This window comes from Leucoraja erinacea, chromosome 5 (genome assembly GCF_028641065.1).
Source record: "Leucoraja erinacea ecotype New England chromosome 5, Leri_hhj_1, whole genome shotgun sequence".
Classification (NCBI taxonomy): domain Eukaryota; kingdom Metazoa; phylum Chordata; class Chondrichthyes; order Rajiformes; family Rajidae; genus Leucoraja; species Leucoraja erinaceus.
In genome coordinates this window covers 83,329,394-83,352,992 of record NC_073381.1, presented here as the reverse complement: position 1 = coordinate 83,352,992, position 23,599 = coordinate 83,329,394, and the positions used below count along the sequence as shown (strand labels likewise).

Below are 23,599 nucleotides of genomic sequence, written 5' to 3'. Positions count from 1 at the left end.
TTATTCCGTTGCTGTGGAAGGTGATAGCCTTCGGCCAGTTCCAACCCGGGGACAGTGGCTCTTTTTTCGACTGGATGTGGGACTGTAGCGACTACGGGTTAGCACGGGGGTGACACATTGATGAAAGAGGCCCGGCTTACCCCTTTCCGCCCATTAGTGAGCGACTTAGTTGTGGCTAACTGGTCACATCAGGTCTGAGACAGGAGGATCTCCAACATGAAAGATGTCACGACTCGGCCTGTGGTGACTTCCGCAGAAACTGCTGGTTTGTCCTGTACGCTGGCTGTGCGTTCTCTAGCACATGGTCACTTGTCATGTTTTTGGGCTATTCAATAGAACGGCCGATTGGGCAAAAATGATAGGTTCCTTCAGGGCAGTGTTACTACTGCCTGTCACTGTGCTACTAGCTTCAATAGTCTAGTCAAGATTTATTGCATCTGACAATAGCACAATGAACCGTGCTTTATGTGAATGCACTTGTCCTACAGAGATTAGGGTCTACATCATAAAAAAAAATCAACACAATTCCATACAAATTTTTCAAATGGTTTTATAACCTCAAAACATCGTTCACCAGGGCATTCATTCACCAGTGGTTTGGTGAAGGCGAGCAACTTTAAATGCTCCCGAGACGTCCTCCTCCGAGATTGTTCTGGGTCCCGTGGTGTCTGGAGACCTGGGCAAGCCGGACTTTGCGACAGTTCCCGCTGCATGAGGCAGTCCGATGGCACAGTGGGCAAGGTAATCCCGGGTCGCCGCTTTTCCCCTCTTCTTCCTACCGATCCGGCGCGGTGCTTGAGAGTATGGTACGTAGGCCGCAGGCGGCGGTGAGTCGAAGCTCTTCTCTTCTCCAGGGATTCCCAGTGAGGGAGTCCTCGGCGCCGGCTGACACGTCAAGTCGCGCAAGGTTTGAGTGTTATTGTCATGTGTCCCGATATAGGACACATACATCTTCATCCTTGCTGAATGTGTCCCCTGGATGTGTCCCCGCGCCGCATGCCCGGCATAGCATAATGAGAGCATCGGCGCAGACCGTGGCTGTCAGGCCTAGTTATCCTTCTTCAGGGAGCACGACGAGGGTTCCCGCTCCGGATGGTAAGATCCCTGCGGCGTATCGCTGCGTGTGTATTCCTCGCTTCCGGACACTGGACCAACTTCTTTGAGCTTTGCTGAGATGTCACTGGCCGCAGCGCCGCCCAGCTGCCTGTGTTTGATGTGGGCCGGCAACCTGGCCCCGGGGCAGACTTCTGTTCAAGAGAGATGCTAGCCTTGCAAAGATGTTGTCAGGGCGGCCACGGCCACAGCGTGCAGAGGGCTCGTCACCCAGGGGGCTGCTTCCCCTCAATTGGGGGAGGTCGGCGCTCTGGATGGTAATCCTCCCTGCCGTGCCCCACGTTTAGAACCTTTGGCTCTGCGTCTTTTCGGGGGCGTCCGTTCTCGACCACAGCTGATGTAGGCCGCGCGGTGCCGGGAGGCCACGGTTGGAAGTCCTGCCTTTACCCGTTCATTGCTTATTCCCACGTTTGGCCCTCGGTCTTGCTCACTCCTCTGTCTTTTTTTGTCCGTTCTTTTGTTTCGTTCTTTTTCTTGAGGGGGAGCCTCTTCTCGAATTCCCTTTAGGGGCCGGGGTCGTTGGAGTCCCTGTCTTCTTCGTCCCGGGAATCCCCAACGACGGATAGCTCCGGGCGCCGTCTTCTCCCAGGGAAAGAGGGCCGACACCGAGTCTCTTCTGTGTTGAGGCATCGAGGGAGTGCAGACAGGAAAAAGTCAAAAGTCGCCGTCTCTCCATGAGGAGTGGCGACCGAAAGCGGTTTCCTGCCTCCTTACGCCCCCCCCCCCCGCCCCGCAGGCCACCCCTCCCCGGGGCCCACCCACCGGGCCCCTCACCCAAAGACAAGCACCGAGAAACTTAAAAATTTCCATTTGGAGCATAGCTACTAAATAGCAACAAAAAAAGAATTAACATCGTACTAATAAAACACGCGCTGTGCATTGGCAGCTAGTCTTCGCAGATGGCCGCCCCCCCACCGGACGGGCCCTTCCACCTATGTTAGACAGGACAGTGAATGATAAGCATTTCGGCAATGTGCAACTGCACACCTGCACTCACATCATGCTCCAAGCAGAACAGTTCCAATAGTTCCAACATGTCCAACAGCAGCCTCCAGGAAGGGAGCCTTGCCGTTTAGGCTCTTTCTTCCCCGATGTGCTGTATTATGTACGTAAACCTATTCACTATTGAGCACAAGTTCAGGAGGATTGATATTTCTGCGTTGTATGGACTGAGTATTTATTATGTTATGTATAACAATACTGAAATATGCAGTTTGCAAAAGAATTGGTGAAAAAGAATAAGGGTGTCAAAAATACACAACGTATGATAGAACCTATGGCACGCTCGTCCTCACCGCCAACTCCCCATTGCTGCTCCATGTTGAGAGCGCCATAAAGGGCAATAAACTCTGCTAGACTGGGGAGAACCCAGACTGAAAAATCACTGCTGAAATATGCTTGCCCCTGATGGCAGTTGCTAGCCACAGCTACTTATTTGTAAATGAAAGGCTGGTTTTGGCAAGTGAGTTGGAAGTGCAATCTCATGGGCCATTTCAGGTGAGCCTAATCTTTTTTCACACACATCATATTGCCAGCAAGAAGAAAAAACAGCAGCTGGACAGGACCACAAGCTTTTTATTTATTTCTAATCCAGTGGCATTGAAACAAAATTAATTGTGTCAGCGTTGCAACTCAGTGAGGTCAGAATATGAGGGTGGAACCTGATCTCTGTAGGTAAAATGTTCATTCAATATATTAGTGACGTTTCAAAACATCTTCTACATTAATTGCTGAGCCTGGATGCTCTTCATTTATTAATTTGCATTTTTTTTAAATTGTATGTTTGTATTTTTTACGAAAGTGGTGTACTTTAAATTACATCAGATCAGCTGGGGTAAAGGTATTTAATAATCCTTTGGGGATAAGGATTTTGAAAACATTTTCATCATCCATTATGCTGCATTTCAGTAATGTAAAAGGTAAAAGCAAAATGAGATCCTCTTTATCCTTCATCAGACCGTTTGTGTTGGGTGGCCTGACATCTGTGGATTGTTATTCTGAATTTGGATTAGTTTGAACTGAATCCAAATAATTAACATTAAACTCTGGTCTGATGGTTGGGCACAGGCACAACTCGTGAAATGTTTGGTGCGTCCTGCACAATAATTCATCTCTTGGAGACCAAGAAGCAGTTAACATTTAGAACTGTCTTAGTTCAGAGATCGTCGTTTGCTGAACAAACAGCTTTGAATTGCTAAGAGCAGAAGTTCATTTGGTGCATTTGTCCGCTGTTACTGTGTGAGTATAAGGGCTGTATTTGTTGTCAATGCTGTGCTCCTTGGTGTAAGGACTTCCTTGGTCGTTAACTGTGACATTTGTATTGGTGATGCCAGGAACTATAATAATGTTGTCAGTTTAATATGGAATGAAAATATTGTGTGATTATGAAGTAAACCAAAATATGATATGAAAATCTATATTAGACTACTTTCAGTCAATGTTGAGGTTGTGAATCAGTTCGGGAATCATTTTTTACCTTGAGTTACAGAATTTTGTAAGTTAAACCTGTTGTTGAAAAGTTCCTGATATCAACCAATCCAGAATTTAAATAGCTCGGTATAAATTGAGGATTCATTTCCATACAAGTTACTCAATACACAGGATGATGATCTAGATAGGAGAAGCGTCAGCGATCAGAATCAATTTGTCTGATCAGCCTTTACATCTAGGACCAGTGTGTGGCTGGTGAGAATTTAGATTTTTGTTTGAGGTAAGAGTTGAGATAAATGTAAATAATGTAATCAGATTCCCTTCCTGATCTGCTTCAACATCCTCCGAATGTCATGTCATCGGACCCTTTCTCATCCTACTTCATATCATCTCTCCAAGCAAGACGTGGCTAAAAAGGCTTACTGGCACTGTAAATCAATGAATTCTCACTCTTTCACGTTTTGAATTATCAGCATGTGTCAATGTAAAATCCATTACTTGATTGCCTTTGTTCACCCCCGAACTGTTAGGTTTTGCCAATCGTTATTTTTGTTCGGTATCCGGTTAAACATTGAATTTGTCTGGTCTAATTTACACTCCTCCTCAATCCCTCTTTAATTGATACATGCATATGTCGTAGGAGTAGAAGTAGGCCATTTGTCCCGTCAGATCTACTCTGCCTTTCAATCATGGCAGATCCATCTCTCCCTTTCAACCCCATTCTCCTATCCAGCCTTCTCCCCATAACCCTTGACACTTTTACCAATCAAGTATGTCAATATGTTAGTATCACGTACCTTCAATCTTATTGAATCAGTGGATAGTTAGCTATGTTTCCACACCTTTCTCTCTCTTGCACTTGTGAATCTGCACTTGTGTCAGATGATTTCCCTCCCTCCCTCCCGCTCATTTGTGTCCCTTGTGTCCCTGCTCACTAATCCTGCTGCCCCCTTCAAGAAACTTTGGGTTTCTGAATTCCCCTCATCTATCCCAATCTTTGAAACACTCTATCCGTGCCTTTCATTGGACCCTGAGGCCCTCATTCCCCCCTGTTCATTTGAGGCCCTGCTGCTCTCTATACTTCTATTCACTCGAGTCGCCAGTGACCTATATTCCTCACGTTCACATGGAAGATCACCTTCCAGGAAGGACAAAAGTGAGGACAGGAAAGAGAAGGGTTGGGAGCTGATGTCTATTTTCACGTGAGAGGTTGGAGTGCCGGGAGGGAATAGCACATCACTATGCGAGCACTAGGGCAGCCTGTAAGCTTGGAGTAACGGTGGAGAGAGCAATGCCAGGCCTCTAATGACTAATTGTTGCATCTGAGTTCTGTTCAGTAGTCCAGACGCGCAACCGAGTGGGCACAGGTGCGGGTTAGGGGTACCACACAATGTCCACAACTTGTTGCATTATTTACGCACGTTAGGCCCGTCCTAACGAGCACCCGTGCAGGACATTTGTGGCCTTCCGGATACATCGTGCACGAGTCAGAATGTCCACACCTGTGGTCAGTGACTGGGGACAGCTGAATGGCTGCTGTAATGGCACCACCGCATAGCGAGAGGATTTGACACCGTCATCGAGGCCGAGGGCTAAGGCAGGTCCTACTGCAGCTTTAGTGAGCAGGTCCCTGTTGAACCAAGACCTTGGGGTATACTGGAGGCTATTGAGGGCCCTGTGAGACCATAAACTGGAGCAGTGTATCCGTTTGGTCTCGCTAATTTGAGAAAGGCGAAATTGGAACAGACAAGGACTAGCCACAATACATTAATCTTCTAATTAAAGCGCCCAAGGTATGCTACAGGCGTCCAGGGATGCACGGGAGTGAGCTTGGACCCAGCGATGGGCGAAGCAGTAGCTGCACAGATAGCTGACAGAATGGCGCGGAGTCACACCGTGGGGGCTTATATATCATTCGTGATATTTAAATAGTGTCGAGAGAGTTGGCAGAGGAAGACCTGGGTGCGAGGTACGCAATGTCTCATATATATCACATACAATTCCTAGTTAAGGAGATCTGGAGCAAAGCCTAGATGGCAGAAAAGATGTTGCCTGATTTTGGGGCGAGTCCGGCAAAACGCAGGGTCGTTCACCAGTTTCAGAATAAGTGGTTAGGCCATTTAGTACTGAGAATGAGGAAAACTAATTTCAATTTCATTTCACCGCAGAGAGTTGTGCAATCTGTGAAAAAAAAAACAAAGAATTCTCTCTGCCAGTGGAGGGACAAGTGGAGGCCCATGCACTGGATGTTTTTAAGAAGAGGTTATATTTTCTTAGGGTAATAGAGGCGAACCAACTCAAGGGACTATGGGGAAACCGCGAGAATTTCATGCAGAAAACGTTGGGAGTTATGGCCATGACATCATAGCGCGGTCGATCACAATCCTATGAATGGCACGGTGGCTGGCTCGACAGGGGCATAGCTACGCCTGCACCTAATTCTTCCTATGTTTTGCTAATAATTTGTCCAGTAGGGGATTCTGATAAGTCAATGGGAGGATTACATTTATTCTTAGGCTATGTTTCAATGGCATGGAGGGGAGGCGATCATGATGGTGAAGGCTGATGATATAACGAATGAGAGGAGGCCTGTATCCCACTTACCGCGAGTCATTCAACGAATTCCCCGAGTTCTTAAGCAACTCTCAGAAGAGTTCGTAAAGAGTCCGTAGGATGCGGTAGGAATCCTGGAATATACCGTAGTTCGGGCTGCGTGTATGACGCAGCAGGATGTACTCGTAGGGCATCCAGTGTGAAGACTAGGGAGCGTTTTTTCCTTGCTCTGATGAAAAAATCCACGAGTAAAAAGATGCGCCCAGCCACTGGATACAACAAATAAAGCCGGCCCATAGTACGGCGCTACGGGAGAGGTGGACCGGCTCGAGGGCGCGTTTTTCTTTTGTCAGACTACGCACTATCTATCATATCCACGTACTCACACACGGGCCTTCACATGCGAGGCCGTCCAGACCGCGTGGCTCGACATTTGTGAATAAGTCAACAGAGCAATTGATGTAATCTAACTCTCGCGTGAATAGTGGGACAGGTCCGGGGCCAGGCAATATGTCCCTTTCAGGAAGCAATGGCTGCCAAGTATCGTCCTTGAGAAGGGGTCGATTGGCGCCCGAAACAACGTCACCCGTCCCTGCTATACCCGGGCAAACACTCGGGATCTCGCCGGACGTGGGACCGCAACGACGGGTTGCCATTTGCACTCGCGCAGACACCTGCGCAGCGAGGGCACAGGAGGGCCGTCCGCCACCGGAGCCCCTCGACTCGACTCTACACTGATCAGTAGCTACTCCTCGCCTTACTCTTCACGACTTACGGACGCATCTCGCACAGACATCCCTCTGTCAACTTCTCAATGTTTGGGCGGATGACCTCAACCTGATTGGATTGCGGGTGTGAGGACCCTTCTGCCTCCAGACCGGAAGTGCACATTTGTGGTAGGTGCCTGGTGCCATCGCCACAGGAAGCACGGACGTGGGACCGCCCACCGCAGTTCCAGCTCACCCGAGCAGAGAGGCAGGCGCTTGATGGACGAGCGGCCCAGACGCGGCCGTGAGACCCCGCGGACGCTGTCGCGACGGACCTAGTGAATGTGATAGTAGACTTTAGGAGAGCTCCTCCTCCACCACTCGATCAACGCCGCACTCACAGTCATTGAGAAAGCCACTCCACCGGAGACCAGTCACATCTGTGGAGTCTTTAAGTTCTTGGGAACGCATTCATCCGGCATGACCAGGACTCTTAAGAGTGGGGGCTACCATCGATTCCACCAGTCAAAAGGCGCAGCAACAGAGGATGTACTTCCTGCGGGCAGCTGAGGAAGCCACAATCTACCACAGGCAATGGATGGTCCAATTCTACATCTACAACTAAACATCGTAGAGTCTGTTCTCACCTTCTCCATCATGGTCTGGTTTGGCTCAGCCACCAAGCACGACATCCGGAAGCTGCAATGAATCGTCCGATCAGCTGAGAAGGTTATTGGCTGCAACCTTCCCTCCATTGATGAACTGTACACTGCAAGGGCAGGAAGCGAGCGGGCGAGATCATCTCTGACCCCTCTCACCCTGGCCACAAACTCTTTGAATCACTTCCCTCTGGAAGGCGACTCCGGACTGTCAAAGCTGTCACAGCCAGACATAAAAAACAGTTTTTATCCACGAGTAGTTGCTCTACTCAACAGCCAAAAATCTGTAGCCTCCCTTTGATCTGGTATTTTGTTGGTTCACATACTTGATCAATGTTGTTTTATCATTAATGTTTTATTATTATTAATGTTATAGTGTTTTAGTGTCATTCGTAAACTGTCACCGTATGTCACTGTTTTTATTCTTATGGGTGTGGAGCACGCAAGGCAAATTCTTTGGATGTGAATAGCTTTGCATAAATGTAATAAACTTACTTACTTATTCGCTTCTTCGCATAGAAAAACATAGAAAGTTTATAAAGATAGGTGTGCAGGAGTAGGCCATGCGGCCCTTCGAGCCTGGCACGCGACATTTTCAAGGGATGATTCATAGGCTGATCATACCAACCTGCAGTATCCTGTACACCTGCCTGCTCTCCATACCGCTTGATACGCTTTAGCCACAAGCGCTCGCATCTAACTCCCTCTTTAAATATGGCCAATGAACTGTGGCCTCCAAAAAAAAAAAGCATTATGCTGCGGCTTGCGTATCCGCGCTGGAGTTACTCCAGCTTTTTAGTGTCTATCTTGCGTTTAAAACAGCATATTATAGTTCCCCTCCTTGCAATATGTAATGTATCAAGCCCTTGTATTGTTTTATAGAGTGGCACCAAGTGGGGGCTTCAGTTTCTCAGTCCTAGGGGCCCACTGTCCTCGTGGTGCCAGAGACCTGGTTTCGATCTTGACCTCGGTTACATGTCTTTGTGCGGAGCTTTTGCACCATTCTCGCTTCTCATTCTCATGGGATTTCATTCGTGTGTTCCTGTTTCTGCAAGGAGAAAAGAGAAGGGATTTCCTCCCACAATGTCGCAAAGATGTGGGGTTTGTAGGTAATCGATGCGGGGAGGGCGGCAGGAAGGAAAAAAAGAAAAAGGGGCCCCCCCTGTGCCCATCTTTACCGAGTTAGAGGGGGGGGGGGTGGGGTGGGTGGGGGGGGCGGGGGTGGGGGGGGAGGGGGGGTGGTGGTGGGGGGGTGGGGGGGTGGGGGGGTGATGGGCCGAGGGGGTTTCCCCCACCCCCAACGGACAAAGGGGAGGGGAAGGGGGGGAAACTAACTGGCCTCTGTAAATTGGGCCTACTAGTGCACCGGCAATGGATAAAGAAACTGGGATAGTTATAGTACTAACGTGTAATGGAAGATCGCTGGTTACTGAAGTAATTCTCATTGGATTTGAAGAGATGTTTCCATGCTGTATCACTCTAAACTTAAAACTAAACTAAACTACTGGCAAGTTAGCGGTGTGTGGAAAAAGTGCATGAAAAGTGATACGTACTGGGACATCACCTGCCGCAAACAGTTGGACAGTCTTCATGAAGTTATCTGCGTGCCAGTCTTGGGGGTTAATGGAACAGAGGGGGTTCGGGGGTGATGAACATTTATAATAATGGTTGAATAAATAACTGAACATTGTTGAAAATAATCAGATGTGTAATTACATGCATATAAAGAGTTGATAGTTTAGGTGAGTTTTTTTTTTTTTAAAGAAGTGCCGTGTAAGTATATCTTAATGAAGTAAGTGAACTTAAGTGAGCCATAGTAAGCCAGCACCGCCATTCATTGTGACCATGGTTAATCGTCCCCTATCAACAACCCGTGCTTGCCTTCTCCCCATATCCCTTGACTCCACTAGCTCCTAGAGCTCTATCTAACTCTCTTAAATCCATCCAGTGACTTGGCCTCCACTGCCCTCTGTGGCAGGGAATTGCATAAATTCACAACTCTGGGTGTGAAAAAATTTCTCACTTAGTCTTAAATGACCTCCCCTTTATTCTAAGGACTGTGGGCCCTGGTTGGACTCGCCAGACATTGGGAACATTTTTGTCCTGCATCTAGCTTGCCCAAGTCCTTTAATCTATCATACTAAAAAGTCTGATCTTGACTCGCTTTTATTGCTAAGTGCTGTGATTCCGAGAGAAGCGCCGCCATTACGGCACATCATTTTTGGCCACCCGCAACAGAGCCCAACTTTTTCCTGGCGGGTACGGATGATTTTTTCCCATTTGATGAAAAAGCAGTGAGATATTAAAGTGTTTTTTTTTAAAATCTCTTCTGCTGCCCTGCTGGCGGGAGGGATTTCCGAGAGAAAACAAGGAAGTGGTGTGCCCCACTCCTACAGATGAAGGAAGCAGAGGGTCACGTCTGGTCTGAGCTCTGCTTAAGACTGCCCCTACTAAACTGTGAGTGCCTTAATGTGGTTTGAAAATGAGGATATGGTTGTTTGGGTTTGGAAGAAAAATCACAGAGAAATATTGTTGGGTTGAAGTAAACAAATTGTTCAAATCTCTACCCCAACTTTGGGTTGAAGTAAAACTGGCGGCAAATGGAGGTTTGGGGGATGTAAAAAATGCAGGGCAAAGTGGTGTGTTTGGGTCTTGCAAGTAAAAATGCACTGCAAGAGGGGGTCTCTCTGAGCTCTGAATAACCTGAACACATGTCTACTAAACTGTGAGTGGGTGAAGTAATGTGGTTTGAAAATGAAAATATGGTTGTTGCACTGGGTGTTGAAGTAAAAATGCACTGCAAATGGTTGTTTGGGTTGAAGTAAAAATGCACTGCAAATGGTTGTTTGGTTGAAGTAAAGATGCACTGCAAATGGTTGGTTGGGTTGAAGTCAAAATGCACTGCAAATGGTTATGGGGAGTTTTGGGTTGAATTAAAAATGCACTTCAAATGGTTGTTTGGGGGGGGTTTGGGTTGAAGTGAAAAGGCACTGCAAAGGGTTGTTTGGGGGTGGGGGGTTGGGGCTGAAGTGAAAAGGCACTGCAAAGGGTTGTTTGGGGGGGGGGGGGGGTGGGTTGAAGTGAAAACCTCAAAAGGTTGTTTGGGGGGTGTTGGGTTGAAGTGAAAAACCACTGTAAAGGGTTGTTTGTCTAAACTTGACAACTTCCTGTTTGCACTATATTGATTTTAGGTAAAACGCTACCATTTACGGCTGTGATTTTTGCCCATCTTACTCAGTCCCCCTCCGCTGAAACAGGTGCAGAGGATTCTTCCCATCAATGAAAAATAACAGTGTTATTAGTGTTTAAAAAATGTTGAGAATCTCTCTCCTGTCAATCACGCCATGAAGGCCACACCTTTTCCGGTGGAAGGGGGAGGGATTATAAAACCCGGAAGTGTGGGTGTGGCTCAGTCTCTGCATGATGGGGGAGGGAGAGGTCACAACTCTGTCTGACCTGTGAATCAACTGAACACACTGAATGTCTACTGAACTGTGAGTGTGGTGTTTTGTGTGATTTTATGGTCGTTTTATGTTGGTTTCATCTTGCTTGAAATTGTATGAAACTGCATTTGAATGTGGTGGAATTGCACCCTGCATGAAATGGTATGAAACTGCATTTGAATTTGGTGGCCTTGCACCCTGCTTGAAGTGGTAGGAAACTGAACCTGAATTTGGTGGCCTTGCACCCTGCTTGAAGTGGTATGAAACTGCACTTGAATTTTGTGGCCTTGCACCCTGCTTGAAATGGTAGGAAAATGGATTTGAATTTGGTGGCCTTGCACTCTGCTTGAAATTGAATTTCAAGGAATAGCCGTGAGTCAACTGCCAGCCCACCAGCCGTGAGTGAGCTGCCAGCACATCAAGCTTGAGGGACTGAGCTGCCACCTCAATAATTTGGCCCACAATGTCCATATTAGCCCTCTGGAGACCAGTAGTCCCTGCAGCCAACAACACCCATACCAGCGCTCCAGAAAGCCGCCCCCACCCCCCCCACTGGCCACAAGTATTGGAATTGGTGGAGAGGTGGAATATGGCGTCGGGGGACGAGCCTCCCCTGTGAACATGGGACCCAACGGGTCCCACTTAGTCTAGTAATTTTATATGTTTCTATAAGATATCCCCTCATCCTTCTAAACTCCAGTGAATACAAGCCTCGTTAACCTACGCTGCACTGCCTCCATCACAAGGATGTCCTTTCTCAAATTAGGACACCAAAACTGTACACAATACTCCAGATGTGGTCTCACCAGAGCCCTATACAACTGCAGAAGAACCTCTTTACTCCTATACTGAAATCCTCTTGTTATGAAGGCCAACATTCCATTAGCTTTCTTCACTGCCTGCTGTACCTGCACGCCAACTTTCAGTGACCGGTGTACAAGGACGCCCAGGTCTCGCTGCACCTCCCCCTTACCTAACCTAACCCCAGTGAGATAATAATCTGCCCCCTTATTTTTGCCGCCAAAGTGGATTAGGGTTTGGACATCTTTCCCTGAATCTCACCTGTCTACTAACATAGACTGGATTAATTTCCTTTAGGAGAGAAGTTCAAATCCAGGTGGTATTGGCGTAAGGTTGAAGGATTAGCGAGGCGACACAGAATGATTTTTTTTTCACTCGGAGCGTGGTGCTGCTTGAAAAGGTGTTAGAGGTGAAAACACATCATCTATTACTTGGATGTGTGCTTGAAATGCTGTGACCTGCAGCACTATGGACCAATAGATGAAAGATGGGACGGCATTGTTCGAGGCACAAATACGATTGCTGAAAAGTCTCCATGATTTTCCCGTCATTTAGACAATCCTAGCAGCACCTCCCCTCTTCATGACCAAACATTTGTTTGTCCTGCTTAAAATCTCCTTGTGCGCTTCCGTGCCCATTTTATTTGATAATGTTCCTGTAAATCAACTTGGAACATTAAATGTGACTCATAAATTAGAGATCTTGCTGCTTTAGTGCATGCATGACATGGTAAGATAACAACAATAATTTTAGTTGTGCCAATGTAAAATTGTAGATGAACGGTTTAGCTCTTACTGAGTGTTTCCAATTAGCTGACATGTGATTTGAGATGTTTGTTCACATGATAGATGGTTTAGTTCCAGTTCTAGACCATTTACGGTTTACATTTGTGCTGTGGTTATTTAATCACCTCGTGCTAACAGTGATATATTTCTAAGGAGAGAAGGGGACAGATAAATTAGCATTCCCGTAATTTTAAACAGTGACCCACAGTTCCAGAATCTCTAGAAGAGGAAACATCCTTTTCACATTCACCCTTTCAAGGCCCCTCGGAATCTTCATGTTTGATTCTTAACCTCCTCATTCATTTAAACTCCAGTGGATGCAAGCTTAACCTGACAACACGTTTCTTATAAAACAGCTTTCATATTCCAGGTATCAGCCTTTTAAACCTTCTCTGAACTGCTTCTAATGCAGTCACATAAATAAGAAGATCAATGCTATATACAGGACTCCAGACATAGTCTCATCACTGGTCTATTTCCCCTTTTGTCTTCCTTATTTAAAAAAAATATTATGTATGCTTCTTCCACTTGCTTGCTGCAGCAGGAACATAAAACAATACAGCATAGGAACAGACCCTTTGTTCCATGGTGTCTGTGCTGAACGTGATGCAAGATTAAACTAATTCTTTCCACCAGCATATAATCCATATCACTCCATTCTGTGTATATTTGTCTGCTTTAGATTTTCCCCGCTCATCGTAATGCTATGCTCTTTACTAATTTATATTTCCACCTTGGCCAAATGTTTCTGACTGTCAACCCCTATATTTGCTTCTCATAATCTTATAAACCTCTTCCAATTTTCCTAATGGCTAGTAACCTTGAATACAGGCAACATTCTGTAAACTCTTCTGCACCATCTCCAAAACCTCCACATCCGTTTTATTCAGGGACAGCGGCAACTGCTCACAATAGTCCAAAAGCAGACAAATCAAAGTTTTATTAAAATGTAACATGTCTTCCTGACTCAGACTTGTGTAACAAATGCTCTGATCAAGGAACGTATATATACAATACACCCTTTATGCCATTCTATTTATGCATGTTGCTACTTTCAGGGAACCCTACAACCTTGGACTGCAACCCCTCTATGCATCATTGCTGTTAAGGGTTTTGCCATTAACTGTATACTTTCCCCCTTACTTTGTTCTCCCAAAGTACAATACCCCAAACCTGCTCAAATTAAACTCCATTCATTTCTCCACCCATATTTGTAACTGATCTATATCTCACTGTATCCTTTCAACCTTCTTCACTGTCTGCAATTCTCCCAATTTTTATGTAATCTGCAAGTTTACCAACCAACCCATGTATGTTTACATCAAAGTCAATTATATATATCAGAAATAACAGAGGCCCCAGCAATGTACCCTGTAGAACAGCATTGGCACTGACCTCCAGTTAGAATGACAGCCTTCCATCGCTCCCTCTGTCTTCTGTGGGTAAGCCAGTTCTGAATCTAACCAACCAAATCATTGTAGATCCTATGCATTTTAATCTTTTGGATTAACCTGCCCTGGGGGACCTTGCCAATTGTCTTCCTACAAGACAAAACCAAGTGGCAGCTCAAGTGATGGCAAGGCATCTCTCCCAAATGAGTCAATGTGTACTATGCACACTTTGAAAGGGAGAACACTGATGTGGCTTCTTGGGTCCACCCAGCGCCTGAAGGCCTGGTAATCTCCATCACCGAGACCAATGTCAGAAGATCCTTCATGAGGTTGCACCTTTGGAAAGCATCTGGACTGGATAATGTACCTACCCACATCTGTGCGGGCCAACTGCTGGACCCCTCGAAGCCTCTACTTCATCTAAGACTTGCATTAAGAAAGTCTCAGATAATATTGAGAAAGTTAAAGTCAGCCATTATGACACCCTTGTTGTTTTCACATCATTCCATTATCAGTCTACATCTATATGTGCATCTCTCCCCTTTGGGAGACCTATAATATGATCCCAACAGGAGAATTGCACCTTTTTTGTTTTTGAGCTCCACCCATATACTCCGCCTGGGTAATCCCTCCATTACATACTCTCTGATTGCAGCTGTGACATTCTCCCTGATTAGTAATGCATACTAGCTTTTTGTAAATCATCCACTAGGTCACCTGGGTCTCCCCCAGTTATTTACAATATATATTAAGATTTAGATGAGGGAATTAAATATAACATCTCTAAGTTTGGGGATGACACCGAGCTGCGATGAGGATGCTACGACAATAGACATTAAGTGCAGGAGTAGCACCTTCAAAGCCAGCACTGCCATTCAATGTGATCATGGCTGATCATCCCCAATCAGTACTGCGTTCCTGCCTTCTCCTCATATCCCTTGACTCCACTATCTTTAAGAGCCCTCTCTCTTGAAAGTATCTGGAGAACCGGCCTCCACCGCCCGAGGCAGAAATTTCCACAGACTCACAACTCTCTGTGAGAATAAGTGTTTCCTCGTCTCCGTTCTAAATGGCTTTCCCCTTATTCTTAACGTTATTCTTAACCCTGGTTCTGGATTCCCCCAACATGTTTCCTGCCTCTAGTGTGTCCAAACCCTTAATAATCTTATATGTTTCAAAAAGATCCCTTCTTATCCTTCTAAACTCCAGAGTATACAAGCCCAGCCACTCCATTCCCTCAGCATATGACAGTCCCGCCATCCTGGGAATTAACCTTGTAAATCTATGCTGCACTCCCTCAATAGCAAGAATGTCCTTCCTCAAATTAGGGGACCAAAACTGCACACAATGCTCCAGGTGTGGTCTCACTAGGGCCCTGTACTACTGCAGATGGACCTCTTGGCTCCTGTACTCAACTCTGAGGCTGCGGGGTGATTTGTAAAGGTTGGGTGAGTGGGTATTTTGTGAATGGTAATATAAACTAACCACACAACTGAATTATTTGCATAAAGTGAAAGCTTGAGCCAAAATAACGTAAAAACATCAACATGCAGACTTTGAAGATCTATGTTGGAAGAGTCTGAAGCCTGATCACTTAATTACTTTTCTTATCTTGACTAGGTAATGTGGGTATGCAATTTATGCCGTAAGCAACAGGAAATTCTTACAAAATCAGAAGCGTGGTTCATTGAAAGTGGAACACCACAGACGTCAAATCAGGATGGAACCTTGAGTGACACAGCTACTGTTGGTGGTTCTGATGCTCCAAGAGAAAAGAAAGCAAGACTGCAAGAGCGCTCACATTCCCAGACTCCTTTAAGTACAGTAGTACCGACACAAGACGCCACTCTGCCTGACAAGACTCGGGTGTCTGAACTTGCTCGGCAAGAGATGGGTTTTGAACAGAAACAGTCTGCATCAAGATCTCGGAGCGAACCCCCGAGAGAGAGGTAATCAAAGAAGCATTAAAACCCACCTTGTTCTACTTTGAATCATAGTGCAATGTGTTGTAGCTGAAGTGGTTTATCATGGCTTAATATTTCTACGAGTTAAATATATAGAAGTAGAAATAAGGAATAAGACGAGTGCTAGATGGTGCTGGTAGCGGAAGTAGTACCATATTAAGTTATCAGTGGATCAAGAAGCTTCACAAGAAATATACAGTAGGTGCACAGTATGGTGAAATGGTTGTTAAACCACATAACTAAATAGGAATATAATTTAATAGCAACAGGAAAATTGCTTAGAAATAGTGAGTTCTGGGTGCTTAATATTTCTAAGTATAAAGTGTTCAGGAAAAGGATACAAGGAAAACCAGGCGGGGCATTGTGGGCAATCATTAGGGAAATGTGCACTTCATCTAACATATAGCACATTTTCTAATAATATCATATTTCTTGATTCACTTGGGATATCTTCTCACAGTCAAGATTTTTTATTAACCAATGTTGCCCCACACCAGGTTTTTTAAATTCCTGCCTGTCTGATAAAACTGTAAAAAGAATTAAGCTCATGGAAGAATTTGAATGCATTGGTGAGGATGTTGAGAATTTTAAACCATCCTGATAATGGTAATGAGGAGCTTAAACAAGAGAAAATATTATCGCAGTCATTGTAAACAGGCTTGTGGTTTAGGCTGTCAGAATAATTGGCTTTTGAATGGTGAATTGCTGGCTATAAATAATGGCTCCACATTGGCTACTGGGAGGCATTACCTCCATGAAAGGCTTTACTGCTGTAAGTAAGATCTACTGACTGAGATCTGATTCAAACTAAAGTCAACTTACATCCCACTGACCTTCCTTCCTTCATCCTATTTGCCACCACAGATCCTCACTTCCTCCCCAGGTATATTTCCCATGATCCTCTCCTACCCCATCCCCGAAGCATGCAACATTCTAGTCTGCTTTCCTGCTTGTTCATCATATCACGGAGTAATTTTCTCTTCCTATTATCCAGTCGTTCTTCCCAGACACCCTTCGCTGTTGTTCCTCTCCTAAAGTTCTTTCTCTTCCTATAAAGAGTTATACTGGACAGAAATAGGTCTATACACAACTCATCCATGCTGATGTGCTGGACCCATTTCCCTATGTTTGGCCTTATGTAAATGTTCCTATCCAATGCATTCCTAGGTTAAATGATTGTGTTTTTGTTACTGCCTCTACCACTTGCTCTGGCAGTTTGTTCCATATCCCACCACACATATGTAAAAAACGTTAGCCCTTGAGTCCGTTTTTATCATTCCCCTCTCAGCTTAAACCTGTGCCCTCCAGTTTTAGACTCCCCTAACTTGATTAAAAAGAGAATGGCCATTTACCTTATCCATGCTTACATGACTTTATAAATCTTGATAAAGTCATCCCTCAGCCTCCTCTGCTCCAGTAAAAACAGTCCTAGCCTATCCAGTCTATCCTTAAAGCCCCATCCCTGCAGTCCCAGCACCAGCCTTGTGAATCTTCTTCCCACACTCTCTAATTTAGCCACATCCTTTCTATAGCATGGCAACCAGCATAGCTTACAATACTGCTCGTGTGGACTCACCAAAATCTCCAAATCAGTAAAATGATGTCCCTCCTTGTGTATCCAATGCCCCAACCAATGGAGGCAAGTGTGCCATGCTGTGTCATCACTTTCAGAGAACGATGTCCTTGTACTCCTATTCCTCCCTGTTCTACACCACTCTCCGTAACCCTACCATTCACTATGTATCTCCTGAGCTGGTTCATCTTCCCAAAATGCATCATGTCATACTTGTCTGAATTAATTTACATTTTCTATTCCTGTACCCATTTTCCCAGTTGGTATAGATCCTGTTGTACCCTAACACACCTTCACACACCAATTTTGGTGCTACCTGCAAACTTAATGATAGTGCTAACTTAATTCTCATCCGAGTAGTTAACATACATGTGGAAAACAACAGATGACCCAGCACCAATCCCTGTGGCACACCACTGGTTACAGGCCTCCAATTAAAAAAAACAACCCTTCACTACCACCCCCTGAGTCCTCCATCAAGCCAATTTTATATTTAATTGGCTGTCTAATCCTGGCCCATTGGATTCTAACCTTCTTCCGTGGCACAGGCCTTACTAGAGTCCATGTTGGTAATGTCTATTGCCCTGAACTCATAAATCCTCTTTGATACCTCTTTTCTTTGGAAGGCTCATCTTTATCTTTATCACCACCACTCATGACACCTCCAAATGTCCTATTATTTACCATTTCCATCCTTTAGATTCCATGTCTCCTGTTCTGACCTGATTTCCCCACTTTCATTTCATGGTACTTTGGCCAATTGGTAAAATCAACGTGGTTTTTCTTTCCACAGTCATGTGCTTTGTACAGCTTGGTGTAATTTGTAGGCTTTTGAACCCCAATTTACCATGATCCAAGTACCTACTTTCTCTTTAAAGTCGCATGCTGCTGTCTGAGGGCCATTGGAAATTATTGGGAGAATGTTCATCAAATTCCATTCTGGCAAATGAAGAATTTGAGAATTAATCACTGGACTGGTTCCAGCGATAGACTATTGTCAAGTCAAGTCAAGAGAGTTTATTGTCATGTGTCCCAGATAGGACAATGAAATTTTTGCTTGCTGCAAGAATCATCTTGAATATTCAGATGAATGCTATATATATATATGCAACTGCATCTGCTAATTAACCTAATGGGAATTCACACTGTACCTTGCAGCCCAATTTAGTATTTTATCCAGGTCTGGTTGATTTACTCAGACTGGCACGGAACTTCAAGTGGCTGATTAGAAGAAGCACAGGAGATCTCACTGAAACCTACACAATTCTTGCAGGACTTTGGTAGGCTGGATGCAGGTAGATTGTTCTGCCATGGTTAAGGAGTTTATAACGAGGGGCTGCAGTTTGAGAATAAGGGATTGACTGTTTACGATTTGAGACAAGGATAATTTCTTCACTCGAGGAGTGGTGAGCCAAGCAATTCTCCACTTGGATGAGTAATCGAGGTCCTGTCATTTTGTTCATTCAAAATGTTGATAGATTTGTGGCTTTTCAGAGAATCCAAGAATAAAGTTTAGAGACATAATGACTTCAGATGTTGGATCAAAAAACAAACTGCTGGGGGACATTGTTGATTGTTACAGGCATTAGTTTAGAGTGGCATCATGGTTAACACAGATACAGTGGGTGCACACTCTTTTTCTGCTGCATTACTCTACGTTGCATAATATTCACATCACTCACCAACACCTACACAGATTATCCAGTCCACTGTCAAATTCTTCTTCTTCGTTGGTGCTTTATCTATGCTGTCCACAGCAACTACACTTCAGACAATAACTACACTAGTTATGGAGTGCTTGAGTTGTGGCCCTGTGAATGATGTCTACATCCCATTGTTTTAAGAAGGACAACATTTAGTTACCATCCCTAATTGCCTTTGAGAAGGAGATGGTAAGCTGGCATCATGAACAATTGTGGTCCCACAGTGTTGTTGGAAAAGGAGCTTCAAGAACAGCATTGCTCACTTTTTGTCAGTGCCTTTGTGACTGCAAGTTAAATGAATCCAAAGGACCACATAGTGTTGAGGTCCATTTAGATATAAAACCAATCCAACCTTCATCATAAACCTGTGATTCATATGCAGTAATACTGAGTAAATCAACCAGATCTGGATAAAATACTAAATTGGGCTGCAAGGTGCAGTGTGATTTCCCATTGGGTTAATTGCCAAATGCAGTTGCATATATATAGCATTCATCTGAATATTCAAGGCAAATAGGAGGGTCACTTTTAAGGCTACAGATATGAGGTGCTACTTGCTTTTGTGTAATTAATTTTCAAAGTGTGATTATCATTGCAAGGCTGCATTTATTGCCTATCCCCAGAAGATGATGCGGGAATGATGGTACAACTTTAGTTTGCTGTGCACCTCGGGGATCAATCAAAACTCAAACAGTTTGATATGGCACTGCAACCACACAAGACAAGACCATCTAAGGATACCTGATATCCTTCCATTAAGGTTATTTGTTGGGTTTAAAATTTGTCATCTTCATGGTCACTTTCACTAAACTTGGCTTTTCAATCCAAGATTTTTCTTTACGTACTGTACTCATCAGAATCATTCCTAGAGCGTGACTAGATCTGCACACAATAATCCACATATGGCCTAGCCAAATTTTTTTACAGCTGCAATATGATTTGACAAACTTTATACCCAACGCCCCGATTAATAAAAGCAAGCATTCCTTCTTTAGTCCACTTGTGTTGTCACTTCCAGGGAGCTGTGGATTTGCACTCCAAGATCCCTGTGTTCACCAAAGCTCCCAAACATCCTGCAATTTTCTGTGTGTTATTAGCCGGGGCGGCCAAAACTAGTCTTCATTGGAGGAGGTGACTAAAACGTACAAGCAGGGTAGTTATGGCACATAACTTTATAAAATATTGGTTTTGCCAGAGCTTTTGTAGTGTGTATTCTGGTCACCAAGCAATAGAAAGGATGGGATTGCTCTGGACTGGGAGCAGATAATATTCACCTGAATGTTGTCTGAAATGGAACATTTCAGTTATGATGAGAGGATTTGTTTTCTTTGTAAGGGAGGAGGCTCAAGGATATCCTGATAGAGGTATACAAAATTATGAGGGTATAGATAGGGTAGAGGATTGGAAACTTGCCCCCATAGCAATGGTATATATAACTAGGGGGATGTTAGTTTTGGGTAATGGGATTTAGGTTTTGAAGGGATCTGTGAATTTTTTTTTAACCCAGAAATTAGTTGTAATCTGCAATGCACTACCTGATGGTGTGGTGGAGACAAAAGCTGCCATAATGTTGAAGAAACATCTAGACAAACACTCAAATTGCTAACATTTGAAGGCTATGGGATTAGTCTTTATGAGTAAATGAATTTTATGGGCCAAAGAGCCTCTTTCAAAGCTGAAAGATTCTGTGAAGTCAAGGTGGAAAGGGGTATTCTGGGTTACAGTGATTCAAGTCCTGATGACCCTTGTCCAACTTCCAGCCCTGTGATTCATCAGAGAAGGTGTATTTAATTTACCTCTTGGACCACAGCTGAATTTGAGTGAATTTGAGTGAATTCCAGCTCATTTCTATTTATGAATAATGTCCAAGAAATGCTGTGTTTTTGAACTTTGAATTGAAAAGCATTGAAAGGCTGGCCAGAGATATATGGTCAATTGGGCAGTATAAATCTTGTCCATGCCATTTTGTGGAATCTACATTTAAATTGGACAATATTGGGATTATTTGTACTAGACCTCAAGACTGTTGTCACCATCTGAATTTATATTACCATGTTTTACTTGCCTTTAATGGATCTGCTTAATTTTACAGGTTTCAAAAATTCTCAAATTACTGGTTTGGTGTCAAATATTTACATATATTGTTAATACTGATCATTGCAGGAGGAAGAATTCTTCATTTTCAGAACAGAATGGAAAAGTGCAGAAAGGTGAACGGAAACGCACACCAAAGACATCCCCTCGGCAGGTTGACCGGCCAGCCGAAGAAAGAGAACATAAAGAGCGGAGAGAGAGCCGGCGGCTGGAGAAAGGCCGATCACAGGACTATCAGGACATGGGTGAAAAATTAGAAGGGGAGAAGCTGGAAGATAGGAACATGGAATGGAATGGAGAGGACTATCAGAACCGATACAAGAGTGATCCCAATCTAGCACGGTATCCTGCTAAATCCCTACCCGAGGAGCAACAGATGCGCATGCATGCTAAAGTGTCAAGAGCACGACATGAAAGGAGACACAGTGATGCATCCCTTCCAAATACACCGGTTGAAGAGGGCCAGGGAACAGAGCACAGATTACCAAGGAGGACACAGCCACAGGAAGAGCAGCATTCCCCTACTGAAGCACAGAAGTCCTACCCCAGTGAAAGGAATGCAGATGTGCAGCTTTCAGCTTCTCGACAGCAGCATCTGAGCAATCACAGCCCACCAACACAGGGAAGGAGCACCGCTTCGACTGAGCACCTGGATGCAAAGGACCAAGACTCCTACAGAAAGCAGTCTCACCTGGATCCCAGCTCTGCTGTGGCTCGAACTAAGCGGGAAAAAAGTGAAACCATGCTGAGAAATGATTCTCTTAGTTCTGACCAATCAGAATCTGTCAGGCCACCCCCACCAAAACCACATAGAATGAAGAAAGTTGGTAAAAAAAGGCAAATATCAGTAAGCAGCTCCGAGGAGGAGGGAGCATCAACACCAGAATACACCAGTTGTGAAGATGTGGAAATAGAAAGCGAAAGTGTCAGTGAGAAAGGTAGGGACCATCATTTTCTGATATGTAAATAACATCTTACTGAAATAAAATGTAATTTTGTGCCAATGAAGAAAGACGGGAAAGGTAGAATGTATCCATTACACATTTCAGAGTCTGGACCTTCTGATTGGAAATAAGAGGAAAATATGAGAGAAAAATAAGAAGTAAATAAATATAATCAGAAGGAGCATTCGGGCTTGCTGCAACATTAACTGGTTTCAGAAATTGTGTGGGGATTTAGTGATGTTGAAATAAAAAGTGGCCACGCTGATAAATTGATTCCACATGCTGTGTTTAAAAGCACAGATAGTGCTATTCTAGGGCAGGCTCACTTATTGATGTATTGTGAGAGGAAAATGATCGATATACTATGATACAAAAGCACAATGACTGATAGTCTATAAATACACAGCGACTGACAGGAATACCCAGTGATGGATACATGATCTAAGGAAACAAAGTGACTGATGTGCTGTAATGGAAAGGTTTAGTGGTAGAAATCCTGTTTTTGGGAAAGCTCAATGAGTGATGAACAGCTACACAAAAGTACCCTGCTAGACATACTGTGGAATGAAAGCCATAATGTGATCAGAATACGCTGTGATTGATACTCTGTGCTAAGGAACATAGTGACCAATATAGTGTGATAGGAAAGCCCAGTGAGTGATATGCTGTGTTAGGAAACACATTGGCTGAAATAGTGTGAGAAGAGATTCAATGACTGATGATAAACTATGAGAATGTAGACAAAAATGCTGGAGAAACTCAGCGGGTGCAGCAGCATCTATGGAGCGAAGGAAATAGGCAACGTTCTTCAGACTGAGCTATAAACTATGAGAGGAAGGTTCAAGGAATTGTAGAGAGATATCGCTTAGCAACAGGCCTTACGGCCCACTGACTGTGCCTGAGGTGGAGTGAACCCGGTTCTCTGGTGCAGCGAGGCAATAGTACTATTAACTGTGCCATCCTCAACTTCAATTCAGCGCATTAAAATCCTTGGCCACAATATCATCTGGTTCAGTGACTCATGGTTCAGTGATACTCGGAGAGCAAGATTCATTGAGTGATAAGGAGACACAAGAAACTGCAGATGCCGGAATCTTGAGCAAAACACAAAGTGCTGGAGGAACTCAGTGGGTCAGACAGTATCTGTGGAGAGAATGGATTGGCAACTTTTTGTGTCGTGACCTTTCTTCAGTCTGAAGAAGGGTCCATCACCCGAAACATTGCCTATGCATTCCCTCCACAGATGCTGCCCAACCTGCTGAGTTATTCTAGTTTTGCTCTGTGTCTGATATACTGTGATAGAAATTATAAAGTTTGATAAATTGATAAACTTTTGTTGAATTGGTTCGTTGAATGATAAACTTTGATATGAATGTTCAGTGACAGCATGGAAACGGGTCATTCAGCCCACCATGTCCAAGCAGACGAAAGGGTACCAA

General features: G+C 44.4%; 1 protein-coding gene across 8 annotated transcripts in view; it reads left to right on the top strand.

The window, feature by feature from the left end:
* The window catches only part of LOC129697485 (regulating synaptic membrane exocytosis protein 1-like), a 384,892-nt gene that overhangs the window by 209,938 nt on the left and 151,355 nt on the right, over positions 1 to 23,599 (top strand). For all 8 annotated transcript variants that reach the window (XM_055636107.1, XM_055636105.1, XM_055636102.1 and 5 more), the window contains exons 4-5: positions 15,503 to 15,831; positions 21,286 to 22,154. In XM_055636107.1, the coding sequence (XP_055492082.1) occupies positions 15,503 to 15,831; positions 21,286 to 22,154 (1,198 nt within the window). The remainder of the gene's footprint in view (positions 1 to 15,502; positions 15,832 to 21,285; positions 22,155 to 23,599) is intronic.